The 16,047-nt window shown below is 50.9% G+C and overlaps 10 protein-coding genes across 10 annotated transcripts; 7 read left to right on the top strand and 3 right to left on the bottom strand.

The window, feature by feature from the left end:
* Positions 1-78: 78 nt before the first annotated feature.
* On the top strand, positions 79-609 carry BCR37DRAFT_386531 (uncharacterized protein; the record flags this gene model as incomplete). Its single annotated transcript, XM_040870448.1, has 1 exon — positions 79-609. The coding sequence occupies one exon, from the start codon at positions 79-81 to the stop codon at positions 607-609; it is 531 nt and encodes a 176-aa protein (XP_040726377.1).
* A 1,814-nt stretch (positions 610-2,423) lies between these two features.
* Positions 2,424-3,449, top strand: BCR37DRAFT_265172 (uncharacterized protein). Its single transcript, XM_040866743.1, has 2 exons — positions 2,424-2,662; positions 2,702-3,449. Exons 1-2 carry the CDS (start codon positions 2,555-2,557, stop codon positions 3,197-3,199), a joined length of 606 nt encoding a protein of 201 aa, XP_040726376.1. The 5' UTR covers positions 2,424-2,554; the 3' UTR covers positions 3,200-3,449.
* A 1,707-nt stretch (positions 3,450-5,156) lies between these two features.
* BCR37DRAFT_386529 (uncharacterized protein) lies at positions 5,157-5,729 on the top strand (the record flags this gene model as incomplete). The annotated part of the gene is made up of 1 exon (XM_040870447.1): positions 5,157-5,729. One exon carries the CDS (start codon positions 5,157-5,159, stop codon positions 5,727-5,729), a length of 573 nt encoding a protein of 190 aa, XP_040726375.1.
* Positions 5,730-5,984: 255 nt separating this feature from the next.
* BCR37DRAFT_378376 (uncharacterized protein) lies at positions 5,985-7,214 on the top strand. The gene has a single exon (XM_040869033.1). The coding sequence runs from the start codon at positions 6,083-6,085 to the stop codon at positions 7,100-7,102; it is 1,020 nt and encodes a 339-aa protein (XP_040726374.1). The 5' UTR covers positions 5,985-6,082; the 3' UTR covers positions 7,103-7,214.
* A 310-nt stretch (positions 7,215-7,524) lies between these two features.
* Positions 7,525-9,946, top strand: BCR37DRAFT_356259 (vacuolar transporter chaperone complex subunit). Its single transcript, XM_040868196.1, has 2 exons — positions 7,525-7,652; positions 7,694-9,946. The coding sequence occupies exons 1-2, from the start codon at positions 7,629-7,631 to the stop codon at positions 9,866-9,868; spliced, it is 2,199 nt and encodes a 732-aa protein (XP_040726373.1). The 5' UTR covers positions 7,525-7,628; the 3' UTR covers positions 9,869-9,946.
* On the top strand, positions 9,938-11,137 carry BCR37DRAFT_378373 (uncharacterized protein). The gene has a single exon (XM_040869032.1). The coding sequence runs from the start codon at positions 9,983-9,985 to the stop codon at positions 11,108-11,110; it is 1,128 nt and encodes a 375-aa protein (XP_040726372.1). The 5' UTR covers positions 9,938-9,982; the 3' UTR covers positions 11,111-11,137.
* Positions 11,138-11,893, bottom strand: BCR37DRAFT_391941 (NADP-dependent oxidoreductase domain-containing protein; the record flags this gene model as incomplete). The annotated part of the gene is made up of 1 exon (XM_040871081.1): positions 11,138-11,893. One exon carries the CDS (start codon positions 11,891-11,893, stop codon positions 11,138-11,140), a length of 756 nt encoding a protein of 251 aa, XP_040726371.1.
* Positions 11,894-12,010: 117 nt separating this feature from the next.
* BCR37DRAFT_391940 (uncharacterized protein) lies at positions 12,011-13,003 on the bottom strand (the record flags this gene model as incomplete). Its single annotated transcript, XM_040871080.1, has 1 exon — positions 12,011-13,003. The coding sequence occupies one exon, from the start codon at positions 13,001-13,003 to the stop codon at positions 12,011-12,013; it is 993 nt and encodes a 330-aa protein (XP_040726370.1).
* A 367-nt stretch (positions 13,004-13,370) lies between these two features.
* BCR37DRAFT_386525 (P-loop containing nucleoside triphosphate hydrolase protein) lies at positions 13,371-15,501 on the top strand (the record flags this gene model as incomplete). The annotated part of the gene is made up of 2 exons (XM_040870446.1): positions 13,371-13,373; positions 13,426-15,501. The coding sequence occupies 2 exons, from the start codon at positions 13,371-13,373 to the stop codon at positions 15,499-15,501; spliced, it is 2,079 nt and encodes a 692-aa protein (XP_040726369.1).
* A 23-nt stretch (positions 15,502-15,524) lies between these two features.
* On the bottom strand, positions 15,525-15,983 carry BCR37DRAFT_391938 (ribonuclease H2, subunit C; the record flags this gene model as incomplete). The annotated part of the gene is made up of 1 exon (XM_040871079.1): positions 15,525-15,983. The coding sequence occupies one exon, from the start codon at positions 15,981-15,983 to the stop codon at positions 15,525-15,527; it is 459 nt and encodes a 152-aa protein (XP_040726368.1).
* Between the last annotated feature and the right edge of the window lie 64 nt (positions 15,984-16,047).

Below are 16,047 nucleotides of genomic sequence, written 5' to 3'. Positions count from 1 at the left end.
CCCCGTCTTTGCAGGGCCTCTATAAAGGGTCCCCGTGGCCAAGCCTCATCTACAAATCCTCGCATCAGGAATCCGACAATGCACTTTCCTCCTCTGGACTATGTGCTCATCATCGCTGCGAGCGCCCAGCTGATGCAGCAAGCATCCGCTAAAGCTACACATGGCATGGGTGAGAAGAAGCACACTGATTCAGTTGCAAAGGCAACCTCGTATTCAGTTGACAATTTGCCAGCTGTCACGCCTACTTCCTTGTCTTGGTACCTCGCCGTCAAGAAAAATGGCACAGTTACCTATAAAAGGCATAGGTTGGACAACCAAGATGATTGCAACGAGGTCAGCGAATGTTACTGGGGTCTTCAGGACAAGACTATTGCGTATCATCCCCAGCCCGTCGTCACCTACCCGTACAGAGGGATCGCAGACGCCGCTCTCTTTTACTGCATGTGGGATGATCCTGACAGTCAGAAGAATACGGGAGATTTGCTATATGCCCCAGCCTACCCAGTGTTTCACCAGTGCTCACCTTTTGCACGCACCACGCTAGAGAAGGACGGAGATGGTAAGGAGAGGGAAGTGACGAGAATTATCCCAAATTGCAGTGTTAATTGAGTAAGGCGCTCTAAAGAGAAATGGAGCTGCATAAGGCTGGTCCATATGTAGACACCCTGTCAGATGTTTCGTATCAGAAATAGCAGCAAGCTGTGGTATAAGAGTAGCTATTTTGTACTCAGTTGAGCTGAACACGACGTAGCTTTTTTCATTAGCTAAATCCCATCACTCACACACAGGCTGGAGCGAAGCGCATCTTTGCGACTGCTGGCAGCTCGAAGTGTGAATCTGTGTGATAGGTGTTAGTTAATGACAAAAGCGATGTCGTGTTCAGCTCAACTACTGTCCTCCAGTAAGAAGGGAGCAAAAGAGAGAATCCGCATGCACAAGGTGCTCCAACTCTCCACGCCGGACAACACATAGTGCTGTGAGGTAATTGGCTGGTCATAGAAGACACAGCTTAACTCGTCTTTCCCAGTGCTCGTCTTGATAGAGGTGCTGCCCCCCAGCGTATTTGTGGTATGGATTGCCGTAGCAAGCCTACCACAAGACCAGACAGACTGACCAGCGCAATGCTCATTGGAAAAAGGGTCCACCGGAAAAAGCTTCGAAGCAAGCCGTTTCGACAAGTATGGTATAATCCACTCATAGCGAGAGCGAGAAGGGGACACTCCATGCTAGTCTACACGAGCGAGAAACAGCGTATCTGGACCGGCACAAGAAGTTCGAGGGCTCCGAGGGCTCCAAACGGGGACCAGGCAGAACCCCGTCCGATCAAATAAACAAAATCGCAGGAGCCGGCAATGATGCAGTAGTTGGTGGTTATATGCCATGAAGTAAACTGGAGGGAGCTGTACGCTTTTACCGCAGGCGGGGTACAAGAAGCTCAGATGAGACCTCGAGGTCCAGGTCGTCCATGGTGTTGACCTAGTTACTGCAACTTGTTGTTGGGATACGACAGACGCCCCGGAAAGAGAGTAGCAGGAAGCTCTCTACCTGTCTAATTGCCTTTTGTGCCCGAGCAGGACTGACCAGGCTCTTCAAGATGACAAGACGGAGCTGGTCGGGCTCGAAACAAGGCGAAAAAGGATGTTCACCCGCCCATTTTGCATGAGTAGCGAATAGGTGCCTGTACATCCGTGCTTGCAAGGAGGCGCTGCCGTTCAGCGCGAATCACCTGGTCTTCACGCTGGCTGACCGAACGCCGTGCCCTGTAGCGTCATCCTCAGAGCACGGGTCCACCGAAGAGTGACTATATGATGTGTTAGTTCGGTGAGTACCGCAAGTCAGGTGCAACTTTTCACCTTGGATGTCAACTACAAGACGCAAGACTTTGCTGAAGACACTCGCGCAGAGCTATCAGAGGGCGAGGACTTCTACTTGGCTTGCGTGAAGTGGAGCTTCTTTAATCAGTCTATGCATCCATCCAGAGATATGTCAAATTGTCCGGACCCTACCCGGATCTCACCAGGCTCATGCGAGCGTACGCGCCTGTGAGTGCAGCCGAGACTTGCGAAGTCAGGGGAAATATTCCACGGCGGGAATGAGCCTACAGCTGCAAGTGCCAGTCTTACGATGAACGCATGCGCACATATGCGCATGCCAACGCAAGGCTTGTTTATATGGCAGACACTTGAGCAGCGCCAATTCCTATACAACAACAACAACAATGTTTCTTTGGAGGAGGTGTCTACGCGCAATGGTAATCCTGAGGGCGTCTTGTCGCTGCTTGAGGAAGCCATCGTAAGTGCACGCGATGTTGGCCCATGGACGTCAAGCAATGAACACACTATAGTCTACAGCCAGGGGTATGCGCTCTCAAGCAAAACCATGGGCCAACAAACATTGCCCAACTTTGTGGCAACAAGTTGACTCGTCTGCTCGCAAAGATGACAAAGATGACACTTCTGTGTAGGCGCCAGGGTCTTGTTTGTCAGGTTCGTGCCTGGTCTTTGGGCAGTACGAGGTCTTTTGCGACCTAATCTCCCAAGATACAGCTTACCAAATGGTTGTCCCTTCATTGCAGGGCCTCTATAAAGGTTCCCTGTTGCCGAGCCCCGTCTACAAATTCTCTCGTCAGGATCCGATAATGCAATTTTCTTCTCTGGACTATGTGCTCATCATCGCTGCAAGCGCCCAGCTGATCCAGCAGGCATCTGCCAAAAGTACGCATGGCACGGGTAAGAAGAAGCACACCAAACCAGTTGCAAAGGAACCAGTATATACAAAACGAGATTTGCCAGCTGTCACGCCTACTACCTTGTATTGGTACCAGCCCGTCGGAGAAAAACATAACAAGACCATCTACGAGGCGCATAAATTGGCCAACCAGGAGGATTGCAACCAGATCAGCGAGTGTTACTGGGGTCGTTGGAACAAGACTGCTACGTTTCACCCCAAGGCCATCGTCACCTACCCGTACAATATGACTGGAAAAGACTCGAAGAAACTTGGTCTCTTCCACTGCATGTTGGAGAATCCTGAGGGGTTCAAGCACAAAAGAGAGGAGGAGGATGATGGTGGAACCTGGCCAATATTTCACCAGTGCTCACCTTATGCACGCACCTCGCTAGAGAAGGGTGAAGATGGTAAGGAGAAGAATGTGACGAGAATTGTTCCCAATTGCGCCACTCCTACCGTTAATAAGTAAGGCGCTCCGGTGAGAAATGGAACTGCATAAGGCTGGCCCATATGTAGGCACCCTGTCGGCTGTTTCGTATCAGAAAGAGCAGCAAGCTGCAGTATTCGAGAGTAGCTTCTTGCTATGAGAAGTGATCGCCCTGTGCGCATACCCATCTAGACTTGCTCCTCGCTGATAGTCGCTATTGCATTGTCCATGGCCACTGCAAATGCTTGATGTTCGTCTACCATCTGAAATCCTAGCCTCCCACACCAGCGACACGGCGGGCATGGACGTCACACGAGCTCAGCAAAGGCAAGAGCACAAGACGACGCATATCTCGACCAGCATCGTTCTCAGCGTCGAGGCATTGGCTTCTCAACCTTCAAGAATGGCTTTAATGAAGGCTCTTTATATCAAGAATGGTAAAAGCTCGTTTGACGATTGATACATCGATGCCAATACTCCCAAACCGGCAGCCAAAGAAGGCCAGCTTCAAGTCAAGACTGCAGCCTTTGCACTAAATCGCATGGACATCATGCAACGAGAAGGCAAGTATCCTCTTCCACCTCAAGCTGGTCCGATCTTGGGTGTAGAATTCGCCGGTGTCGTCAAAGACATGGCCGACGGCTGTTCGGACACATTCTCGGTCGGTGATGCCGACTTTGGTCTGGCATACGGCGGTGCTTACGCAGAGTGCATCTCAGTGAGCGAAAAGATGTGCCTTTACCAGCCTGATGCACTCGATATGAATACAGCGGCGAGCTTGCCCGAAGTACGGCTTACCGCATTGCAAGCGTTGCATCTGGTGGTGACTTGCCTCGCAAGGAGTGCGATTCAAACTTGCTGCTATTCACTTGGCAGAACAGGCTGGAGCGAAGCGCATCTTTGCGACTGCTGACAGCACCACAAAGGTCGAACTGTGCCGCTAGTGAGTGCAACGTTGGCTATCAACTACGGCACGCAAGACTTCGCTGAAGATATTCTTGCAGAACTACCAGAGGGCAAGGACGTTCACTTGACTTACGTGAAGTGGAGCTTATTCAATCAGTCCACACATCCATCAAGAGAAATGTCGACTTGTCGGACCACATCCGGTTTTTGACCGTACGCGCATGTGAACGCAGCCGAGACTTGCGAGGTCTGGGGAAATATTCCACGGCGGGAATGAGCCTACAGCTGCAAAGGCCAGTCTTAAGTGGAACCCCTGCGCACATATGCGTATGCCAACGCGAGGCTCGTTTTTATGGCAGACACTTGAGCAGCGCCAATTCCTATTCAACAACAACAACACCTATGCTTCTTTGGAGGAGGTATTTACGCGCAATGGCATCCCCGAGGGCGTCTTGTTACTGCTTGAGGAAGCCATCGCAAGTGGACGCGATGTTGGCCCACGGACATTGAACAATGAGCACGCTATGAAATACAGACAGGGGTATGCGCTCTCAAACAAAAGCATAGGCCAACAAACATTGCCCAAGTTTGTGGCAACAAGTTGACGCGTCTAATCACAAGGATGACAAAGCTGGCACTTCTATGTAGGCGCCAGTGTTTTGTTTGTCAGGTTCATGCCTGGTCTGTGGGCAGTACGAGGTTATTTGCGACCTAATCTCCCAAAATACTGTCAGACCTATTCGGGGTCCCCCACACATCGCATTCCCGTTGAGCCAAAAGTGACTAGTCCCTAGAGGACACCGCTGCAGCTCTTTAAACCCCGAATCCAAGGCCTCATCCAGCTCATTTCATCCTGCTTATTCAACCATAGCTATAGTCTATAGCAATGAAGGAAATCTATATAAGAAAACCAGGAGTCAGTGCTCACCAGGAGACACCTCCTGGACCCAACCTCGAATCCCGCAGAACCTCGAAGCTCATTTATATCTAACAGATACAGCGTACCAAATGTTAGCCCCTTCATTGCAGGGCCTCTATAAAGGTCCCCCGTGGCCGAGGTTTGTCTACAAATCCTCTCGTCAGGGATTCGACAATGCAAATTTCATCTCTGGACTATGTGCTCATCATCGCTGCAAGCGCCCAGCTGATGCAGCAGGCATCTGCCAAAAGTACGCATGGCACGGGTAAGAAGAAGCACACTAAACCAGTTGCAAAGGAACCAGTATATACAAGTCGAACAAAGGAACCAGTATATACAAGTCGAGATTTGCCAGCTATCACGCCTACTTCCTTGTATTGGTACCTCTCTGTCATGAAAGACGATGGCAACATCACCTACGTCAAGCAGAAACTGGCCAACCAGAATGATTGCGGCCAGGTCAGCGAATGCTACTGGGGTCTTCAGAACAAGACTATTACGTATCATCCCAAGACCATCGTCTCTTACTCATACAACATGACTGGACACTCGGATACGCCTGGTCTTTTTTACTGCGAGTGGGTGGATCCTGATAATCACGATAACACGGGAGAATGGATACGTGCTCGCCCCTACCCAATGTTCCACCAGTGCTCACCTTATGCAAGCACCACGCTAGAGAAGGGTGAAGATGGTAAGGAGAAGAACGTGACGAGAATTATTCCAAATTGCGCCACTCCCTACTAGTAAGGCGCTCTCACGAGACATGGAGCTGCATAATGCTGCTTCATATGTAGGCACCTGTCAGATGTTCCGTACTAGAAAGAGCAGCAAGCTACAGTACTAGAGTATAGCTAGTCTGTGTTAGAAGTGATGCCCCTGGGCGCATACTCATCTGGACTTGCTCCTTGCTATTGCATTGTCCATGGCCACTACAGGTGCTTGGTGTTCTTTTACCATCTGAAACCTAGCCTCCCACACCAGCGACAGGGTGGGCATGGACGTCACACGAGCTCAGCAAAGGCAAGAGCACAAGACGACGCATATCTCGACCAGCACCGTTTTCAACGTCGAGGCATTGGCTTTCTCAACCATCAAAAATGGCTTCAATGAAGGCTGTCAAGATTAAGAATGGTAAAGGCTCGCTTGACGACTTATGCATCGATGCCAAGACTCCCAAACCGGCAGCCAAAGAAGGTCAGCTTCTCGTCAAGATTGCAGCCTTTGCACTGAATCGCATGGACATCACGCAACGAGAAGGCAAGTATCCCCTTCCACCTCAAGCGGGTCCAATCATGGGTGTAGAATTTGCTGGTGTCGTTGAAGATATGGGCGACGGCTGTTCGGACTCCTTCTCGGTCGGTGATGCCGTCTTTGGTTTGGCGTACGGTGGAGCTTACGCAGAGTACATCTCAGTGAGCGAAAAAATGTGCATTCACAAGCCTGATGCGTTTGACATGATTACAGCGGCGAGCTTGCCCGAAGTATGGTTCACTGCCTTGCAAGCGTTGCATATGGTGGGTGATATGCCTCGCAAGGAGAGCAATTTGAATGTGCTCATCCACGCAGGTGCTTCTGGTGTTGGTCTTGCTGCTATCCAGTTGGCGAAACAGGCTGGAGCGAAGCGCATCTTTGCAACTGCAGGCAGCGACAAGAAGCTCGAATTGTGCCGCAAGTCGGGTGCAACGTTGGCTGTCAACTACAAGACGCAAGACTTTGCTGAAGTTATTCGCGCAGAGCTACCGGAGGGCGAGGACGTCAACTTCGTGTTGGACTTCATTGGCGCTGACTATTGGGGCAAGAACATTGCCCTTGCTGGTCGAGATGCGACCATTGTGTATCTGGCCATGATGTCTGGGTCAAAGCTCGAGGTGGACTTGATGCCTATCCTCTTCAAACGGCTGACTATCCGAGGTACGACACTCCGTTCGCGCGATCCAACATATCAAGGCAAGCTGCGTGATCTTTTCTGCGAGGCTGCCCTTGATAAGCTTGTCAGTGGCGAGTTCAAGAGCCATATCGATAAGGTGTTCACTATGGAGCAAATCAGGGACGCCCAGGAGCGTATGCAGACCAACGCTGGTGATGGCGGCAAGATTGTATGTGAAATTCAGCAATGATAGGATGTATACGATGTATTATCATGAATTGCTTGCTGAGCTGCTATTGTCTGAGTTACTGGCCAGCGCACATGTAGTACTGCACGCTGCATGATCCTGTATCCGACCCCGGGAGCTGTAGGGAGGATTCAGATGGCTACTCCCGCCCAATTTGGGTGCGTGCACGGACGCGGGCTTCTCATTCGTTGACGCTCTAGCGCAGCCTCGAGAGCGCAAACAAGTCGCAGTCCTTGCAATGGTCTTACAGTCTGGTCGCCTGTCATTATAGAGGCATATAGCAATAGACCAGAGTATTAGTACGTATTATCATATCATTCAGTCCATAGACAGGCCCCTAGCAAACAAACAAGTCCGCCGGGAGGTTGATACGAGCTTGTCCCAGAATGATGCGCGCGAACGGGCGATTTGACACCAAAATCAGCACTGCCCGATACAACCACCCTTCATACTCTCTGCCCACCCATCGCCGAGCTAGCTTGAGGCTGCGCTTCGTTGCGCCTACGCTCTCTCAACCGCGGCCTGCACCATGAAGTTTGGTCATCAGCTCTCGGTGCGTCCATCCACTATCTCTCTGGTTGTGCTAACCCACAGCAATCACTCCTGCGAGAGTTCAAGTACCAGTACCTGGACTACGATGGCCTCAAGCGCGAGATCAAGAAGCGTCTCAAGGAGAATGATGAGAGCTGGACAGAAGAAGCAGAGTCAGCTTTTGTTCAGATTCTTGAAGGCGAGCTAGATAAGGTCTTCACCTTTCAAAAGGTCAAGTCGACTGAGATCATGAAGCGGATAGAAGCCTGTGATCGAGAAGTCAATGCGACCGTCGCTGCCCTCAACTCTGCCAACCCGCCACCCCAAGAAGCCTTTGATGCGCTGGAGGAGGAGGTGTCCGACATTATTGCAGATGTACATGACTTGAGCAAATTCAACCAGCTCAACTACACAGGCTTCACCAAGATCATCAAGAAGCACGACAAGCAGACTGGATGGCACCTCAAACCCATTTTTGCTGCGCGTCTCAACGCAAAGCCCTTTTACAACACAAACTACGATGCGACTGTGGTGCGAGTTTCCAAGATCTACGACACTGTGCGTACCCGTGGTTCTCCTACAGAAGGTGACTCTGCTGCTGGCGGCAGACAGCAAAACTTTGTTCGACAGACTACCAAATACTGGGTCCACCCAGACAATGTCACAGAACTCAAGTTGTACATCTTGAAGCACTTGCCCGTGCTCGTCTTCAATGCCAACAAGGAGTTTGAGATTGAAGATTCTGCCATTACGTCCATCTACTACGACAACAATGAGCTGGAACTCTACCTTGGCCGTCTGGAAAAGTCTGAGGGAGCCGAAGCGATGCGTCTGCGTTGGTATGGCGGATTGGGCAACAACACCATCTTCGTTGAGCGGAAAACACATCGCGAGGACTGGACGGGTGAAAAATCAGTCAAGGCGCGTTTCCCGATCAAGGAGAAGAATGTGAATGCCTTCATGAAGGGCGACTTTACAGTCGACGACTTGTTTGCCAAAGCAAGACAGGAGGGCAAAAAGTCAATCAAGGAAATTGAAGACCTTGAAAAGCTGGCAACAGAGGCACAGTACACGATCATCACCAAGAAGCTGAAACCTGTCGTGCGCTCTTTCTACAACCGAACGGCCTTCCAGCTACCAGGCGACGCGCGTGTGCGTATCTCGCTCGATACTGAGCTCTCGATGGTTCGCGAGGACGACTTTGATGGCAAGCAACGTGCTGGCGACAATTGGCGTCGCATGGACATCGGCGTGGATTGGCCCTTCAAGCAGCTCCCGGCAGGCGAGAAGGAGCTCTTCCCTTATGCTGTGCTCGAAGTCAAGCTGCAGACTGCCATGGGTCAAGAAGCACCGCAGTGGGTCCGAGACCTCGTCTCTTCGCATCTCGTCGAAGCTGTCCCGAAGTTCTCGAAATTCATTCATGGTGTTGCGAGTCTTGTGCCAGAAAAGGTCAGCGTTGTGCCATACTGGTACCCACAGATGGGCGTCGATATTCGCAAACCCGCCACCAAGAACTTTGGCATTGAACGACCAAGTCACCAGCTGTCCGGCACAACTTCTGACGTCAACACAGAGTCGCAGTCGCATTCGTCAGACTATGATGCAAATGCTATGGATGAGGAAGAGCGTCTTGCCTTTCACGACAATGAGATCCGATCCAGGCTGTACCGGGCGCAAGAAAATACGGCAGATGAACATGATGATGAGGATGAGTATATGCCCTTGTTGTATCGTGGAGCCTTGCGCGACCCAAGCCAAGACGATATTTCTCGCAAAATCAGCCGCAAGCTGCAAAAGTGGCAAGACAAGATTTTCAAGAAGCAAGTCGATGGTAGTGATCAGCAGCGAGCCGACAAGGTCTCGTATGTGCAGACATTCACTGCGCCTCCCGGGAAACGCATTGCTGTTCCTGTGCGCATTGAACCTAAAACATACTTTGCCCTTGAGCGCACATTCCTTTCTTACATGGAATTTGCTATTCTCATTGGCAGTATCGCCGGTGCACTTCTCAACTTTGGTAATGACTGGGTGACCATCTCTGCTGCATTTTCTTTCATGGTCACGTCCGTACTGGTCTTGCTCTACTCGCTCTGCATGTACATCTGGCGCTCGTACAACATCCGACTCAAGCGTGCCGTTCAGTACGACGATCGCTTCGGACCGACAGCTGCTTGTGTCATCTTGCTACTGAGCTTCGTTGTAAACAGCGGCCTGCACTTCTTCTACAAGAAGAAGTGAGGGGATCTCGTAGCGGCGGGTTAGGCCCAATTCTGTAGTCACTTTACTTTCTGTATAGTTGACCTCTACCACACACTGAATAACTGTCCACTGTGAAGCTTGGATGAATCAGCAATGAAGCGCTCCTATGATGCTTATGCTGGCAAAGCAGGCCAGGCCCAGTCTCTAAGCTCCTCTTTGAACAAGCGCGCGCAACTTCCTGAATCTGCTGTGCAGCGACAAGCTCCAAAGCAATCTACGGGGTCTCCTCTACCGGCCCATCCCTTTGAAGGATGGCCACTCTATACAGGCATTTCTGATCCGCTACATGATCGCAAGTCTATCTTTGTGGGTTATTACTTCCCGCTAGAAACAACGAGCGAAGCGAATCGCCTGCTCAACAAGTTCAAAAAGTCACCTCTGGTGCAAGGTGCAGACCATGTCATGTCGGCCTGGCGCGTCTATGCCGATGGTTCGAGCACAAGCGGGCAAACGACACTCGACGCTTTCACTGCGCAGGCTAAGCCAGGCGGAGAGCGTCAAATCATCACGGGTGGCGACGATGATGGCGAGCGCTTTTCATCAGAAAAGCTCATCAGTCTGCTGGCAACAAGCAATACTATTGGTCTTATGGTTTGTACGCGTGTCTATGGTGGAATCATGCTAGGGCCTGCTAGATTCGCGCACATCACGAGGGTTTGTCAGGATGCGCACACAATATCGCGAAATAAGCGTATCCTGGCACAGCGCGCAGAGACAAGTGAAGAGGCTGAACGGTCCAAGTGTTTGCGACAACTCAAGGCTAGAGATATGAGCATTGCGTCTATCCGAAGCTCACTGGCACGCAGTAATTCAAGTCTATCGCAGCTCTCTGCCAGTCCAGACAGAGTGGAGGCAAGTCTGGGCGTAGACAAGTCGACAGAGACGCCATTGTTTGCTGCCGAAGAGCCTGCTACACAAGGATCAGCTACACTGTCTCCTCCTTCGACACCAAAGTCAAAGAGTCAACAAAATGATTCGGCTCCACTGACGCCCAGCTCGCCTTCTGCAAGCAAAACGCAAGAAGTTTACGCCCAGAAGTCATTAGAGACGCTCAAACGCTTGCTGGCGGCACGCGACTTGACTATTCAGATACTCCGTGCCAAGCTTAAGTCTAGTCCTGTCAAGACACCGCAACGTAGTGGTCCATTGATGGATGATGTGACTGCAAGTCAGCAGCGTACACACAATGCAAAGCTGTTTCTAAGTGATGTGGAAGAATAATGATAATGATACATGAACATAGCAAATCTAGCTTTCAATCATGGCTGCATAGCCTTTGAATTCGACGACCCCTCTACTTTTGACGACACAAGTCACTTTGCTGACCCATTTTGCGGTAAAGCGTGTTTGGGCATCAGTGCCAACCATCAAATCGTCTAGTTGCGCTTGTGGCAGCATCTCTTTGAGGTCGCCATGCGTAAAGAGCTTAATGTTTCGGTCTTTTGCAAGTGCAATCAAATCTGCAGGCATCACACAGCAGTCTTTGAGATTGATCTGATTGACGGTGGGCAGCCCTGCATCATTGTATTCGGCCGCTGTGTCGTAAAGCTGCTTTAGCCGTGCGGCGCTGAATTCCGACACGCCGAGGCCTTTCGCTTTGCCTTGTGCAACGAGATCTTGAGCTGCTTGGTATACTTTTGCAATATCCTTCAAGCTTGCCTCGTCAAACGCGTCTTCCTCGTCTTCAGCATCGAGAACAATGCCAGGAAACGCCAGTATGAGCAAGTCAACCGACTTTACTTTGAGCTGTTCAATGGTCGCATCAACACACCGTGCGACATCCTCTGATCTACTTTCTGCAGTTGTATCCGGTGTGAAAAAGAGCTTCAGTGTAATCTCATACTCGTCGCGGTCTTCGGAAAGCAGGGCGTCATCAGTCGCAGAGTCATTGGTCGCTAGACTCTGCTTCAGTGCAGCAATCAGTTCTGCATTCGAGTCACTCAACGCTGTATGATTGGGCGATAGCCGCATAGCATTATCAGACTGGAGTATGCGAGCCACCATGATAAGCACCCAGGTGTACTGTTTCTTGTCGTTTGTGGTTGCAATTGACGTCGTCTTTTGAGATTTGAAATATAAATACGGAAGTGTACAGACGAGAACTACTCCAGGTCAAAGGCCTCAGTTGAAGGGTGGATAGTCTGGAAGATTCAAGGCCTCAACAGCCTCGACCACGCCGGCTCCTTTCTTCTTGTCCTTGCCCGTAGCAGGCACGCCATGTCCTCCTGAGGCACCACCCGTATGACGCATGAGCGTCTCTATCCGTCTCAGGTCATCAGCCACAAACTTGACAATCTGGTTGAAGACACGCGCACGTTCATTATGCGCCTCGATCGGTGTTGTCTTGTCGTGGATGGGGTCGGCCATGGCATAACGCCGCCGCGCATCCATAATCGCTTGTCTGTGCAGATGCACCAGCGCATCCATGACTGTTTCTGCACACGTCTGTTCTTGCTTATCGAGTTTGAGCAGCGTATGCCGAAGTTCCTTCTTGCACTCTGCAATCTGTACCTTGAGCACATCGTAGCGAGCGCTCTGCTTGCGTAGAGAGGATGTTACAGGACTTGGCAGGGGCTTACCAGACGAGTAGGCTCTTGCAAGGCCCTGCATCTCATTTGTATAAATCTGCCATAGTTTACGCTTATCCTTGTTACGAGCGTCCATGGCTTTACGCAGCGTGTTGGAGGTATAGGGATGCTCTGAGCGCATAAAATCGACGATTCCTTGTAGATACAGCAGATCAATAAGCAGGGTCTGCGACTCGTATGACTCGGCAGCTGCAAGAAACTCGTCGAATCCGCCCGCTGGAGCGCTCCGTGTTGGCGAGGGTGATCCAGCATCGCGGCGATCAGGCAAGGAGGGGGATGGCAAAGATGTCTCTCGGTCTTGTCGCTCGCTCGCATGCAGACTAGACAGTGTCGGCAGTTGCTCGCGGCTGACATTACGCGAGCTACCAGCTGAGCCTAATCCTGGTCGCCCATGGAGACCACTTGATGGGCGATTGGTAGCTTGCTCGAGCCTTGGTGATTTTGTATCGATGCTCTGCGACTTGTAGGACTCGTACTCCTGGACTGCACTATAGATGGAGTTCCGTAGCGCAGCATACTGGTCCATCTGTGTCGACAGCCTTGTGCCTGGCTCAGCGCATGCACCCACTTCTCGGTGTTGCTTGTTTTGTCGCGGTTTGATCTCGACAATTTCGCGCTTTCATGCAAGAGACGACGGTGGCAGGCGACGAAGTCGTTGTTCAGGAGGTGATAAGCCCCTGAGCAGCTGTCTCAGCGGTCATGGCACCATCGAGGCCTCCAGGTGTGACTGGAGAGCCCATCAAGCAGCAGTCGCTGGACTTGTACGCCTCGGCCTATGTGCCTGCTTGGCAGCTCAAGGTCAATCAGTCTGCTGGTACATATATACCGCTGCAGCCCAAGGAGCATGAACACGACTACGAGGCGTGGATTACATCCTGGTCAGAACCTTCTCTATGGTCTGAGAAGCCCAAGGAACAGAAAAGCACCGAAGAGCTCACCTTCGTGCAGCTCTATCTAAAGCATCTCGAGAGCTTGTGTGACCTAGAGCTTGAAGCACAATATGCTAGATTTGCTACGTACAACCGTTATGATACGGCTCTGCTACCTCTGGAACGCGCAGACGCACCCAGCGGACTTTATGTCTGTGAAGTGCCTGGTGTCCAAGAATTCACACCACCAGCAATGCCGGGTGACTTGGTTCAGCTGCGTCAATTGATTCCTGAACGGCAGATGGCAGATGGCTACATCTATACTGCACGCGTGTATGCTTGTGAACGTCGTAAAGGTAAAGTCATCCTGCAGATACCGGACATCTGGTACCACTCTGGCCGGTTCAACCTCGAGTTCTTCTACAACAGCAAGACCATGTTTAACATCAAACACGAGCTTGCTGCTGCAGCTCTGGATGCGTCGACTTGGATGCATTCGCATCTCAATCCGAAACCCCATCATGGACGTATACAGACAGAGTTGACACGATTGCTGCCCTTCAAGTGGTATGACAAGTCACTCAACCTAGAACAACAAAAAGCAGTACAAGACGTCGTTCATCGTCCGTATGGAGATGAGATTCCTTGGTGCTTACACGGTCCTGCTGGGACAGGCAAGACGAAGACTGTCTGCGAAGCAATCTTGCAAGTGCTGTTAGACAAACCAGACGCACATGTTCTAGCGTGTGGGCCAAGCAATACGGCTGCTGACACAATCGCCATGCGCCTCATTGCGCATATTCGCAACCCGGCAGATTTACTTGTGCTGAACCTCGACAATCGGACGTTCGCAGAGGTGCCTGAGCCGTTGTTGCCGTTTTGCCATGTCACGGATGGGTCTTTCACAATGCCAACTTTTCAACAGCTGATGCGGTATCGCGTCATTGTTGGTACGTGCACAGCAATCTGCGAGCTCACACAAAATAGGTGTCGCAATTTAGATTTAGCCAAATTTGAGGCACAAGCGATGCAAAAGGTGCAATGGTTGCATCCGGCTATGCAGCACACCATCAAGCCTCATTTTACACATCTCTTCATTGACGAGGCAGGACAAGCAGGCGAGCCAGAGACGATTGCTGTTTTGCGCGTTGTTGAGTACCCCGGCGTGTCTGTTGTGCTCGCTGCAGACCACAAGCAATTGGGTCCTCAACTCGAATCAAGTGTTGCACGCCAAAAGGGATTGGATGTTTCGCTGTTTGAAAGGCTCATGGATCGAAGCGTGTACTGCGATCATCCGTACGCACGGCGAAACCTCATGAAGAATCCTCGGCCTGCGTTACCATTTGCTTATCCACCATTCTGCAACCTCTATCGCAATTATCGCTCACATCCGGCAATTTTGATGGTGCCGAGTTTCTTGTCGTATGACTCGAGTTTAGCTGCTTGCGCGACAGATGTCGATGGCGTTGCGACACGGCTGGGTCGCATCCCTGTGGAATTTATTGCACACGAGGGTAAGGAAGAGATGACAGACTTGAATGTCGTGCATTCCTGGTACAATACAGCAGAAATCAAGCTCATCAAGGAACGCATCTTGAAGTTGCAAGAATGGGTACAACCGAAGGATATTGCCGTGATTGCTCCATTTCGCGAACAAGTCGTCAAGATTCGCTTCGCTTTGCGTGCTGTCCAACTTGCTGCCGTAGGTGTGGGTACCGTGGAAGATTACCAAGGTGCAGAAGCTCAAGTTGTGATTGTTTGTCTTGTGCGAGCACAAGAACGCTTCCTCGATGGCGATCTCACTGCAAATCTCGGTCTCATCAACCAAAAAAGACGCATGAATGTTGCCCTGACTCGTGCAAAACAATTGTGTGTTGTGATTGGCAATGCGTCCTTATTGGCAAGTGATCCACACTGGCAAGTCTTTCTCAAATTTTGCAAGCGGCATGGTGTTTGTTCGGGAACGCCGTTACCTGCATCGTTGCAGGTAGATTCGATTGAAGCGCTCTCGACCATGGAACGTGCGTATTTGTTGCGTCATGATGATGAGCGTGTTTTGGGAGGATCCACAATCACTCATGAACAAAATGGGTACCCTGCAATAGCAGAGCTGATTGTTGGTGGTACAGCGCAGATGGTATTGGATGGTGAATAGATGCCTGGTGACATGTATACAGCTCAAGCGGGATTTGATGTATTGTGTAAGACCTGAGAGAGTGCCAACCAGGCTTCAATCTTATTGACTGGCGCTTTGGGGTCGGGTAGGTTGGCATTTCCATAACAAGTCAAACTGCTCAAAGCTGCCTGTACCTTGAATGTGCGTACTTCTTCCAACTCTGCTTCATCTTCGTCCTCTTCCCGTCTGCTCATTGGCTGTGTTTGTGCCTGAGCAGAATTGTCAAGGACGAAAGCTTTATAGCCGGTAGGAATAGCAACATCACTGCCAAGGAGTCGTCTGCCTCGGAAATAAGCTTCTTTTTGAGGACCTGCGACTTCTCCTGCAACTTGATCAAGTTCAACTGGGTGGAAGTGGTCAGCGACAGGTGCAGGGCCGGAGTATTTGACGAGGCAGGGTAGAAGTGAGCCTTGGACGGGAGGAGCAGAGGAGCTGGTATCGAGTATGATACGAGCTTGCATGTCAGCAGCAGAATACTCAAATATCGATAAAAGAGCAAGTAGCGGTAATTGTAGTAGGACTGAG

Source organism: Protomyces lactucae-debilis, assembly GCF_002105105.1.
Source record: "Protomyces lactucae-debilis strain 12-1054 chromosome Unknown BCR37scaffold_6, whole genome shotgun sequence".
In the NCBI taxonomy this organism is placed as follows: domain Eukaryota; kingdom Fungi; phylum Ascomycota; class Taphrinomycetes; order Taphrinales; family Protomycetaceae; genus Protomyces; species Protomyces lactucae-debilis.
Note: the sequence above shows the minus strand (reverse complement) of the source record. Positions and strands in the feature narration are given on the sequence as shown.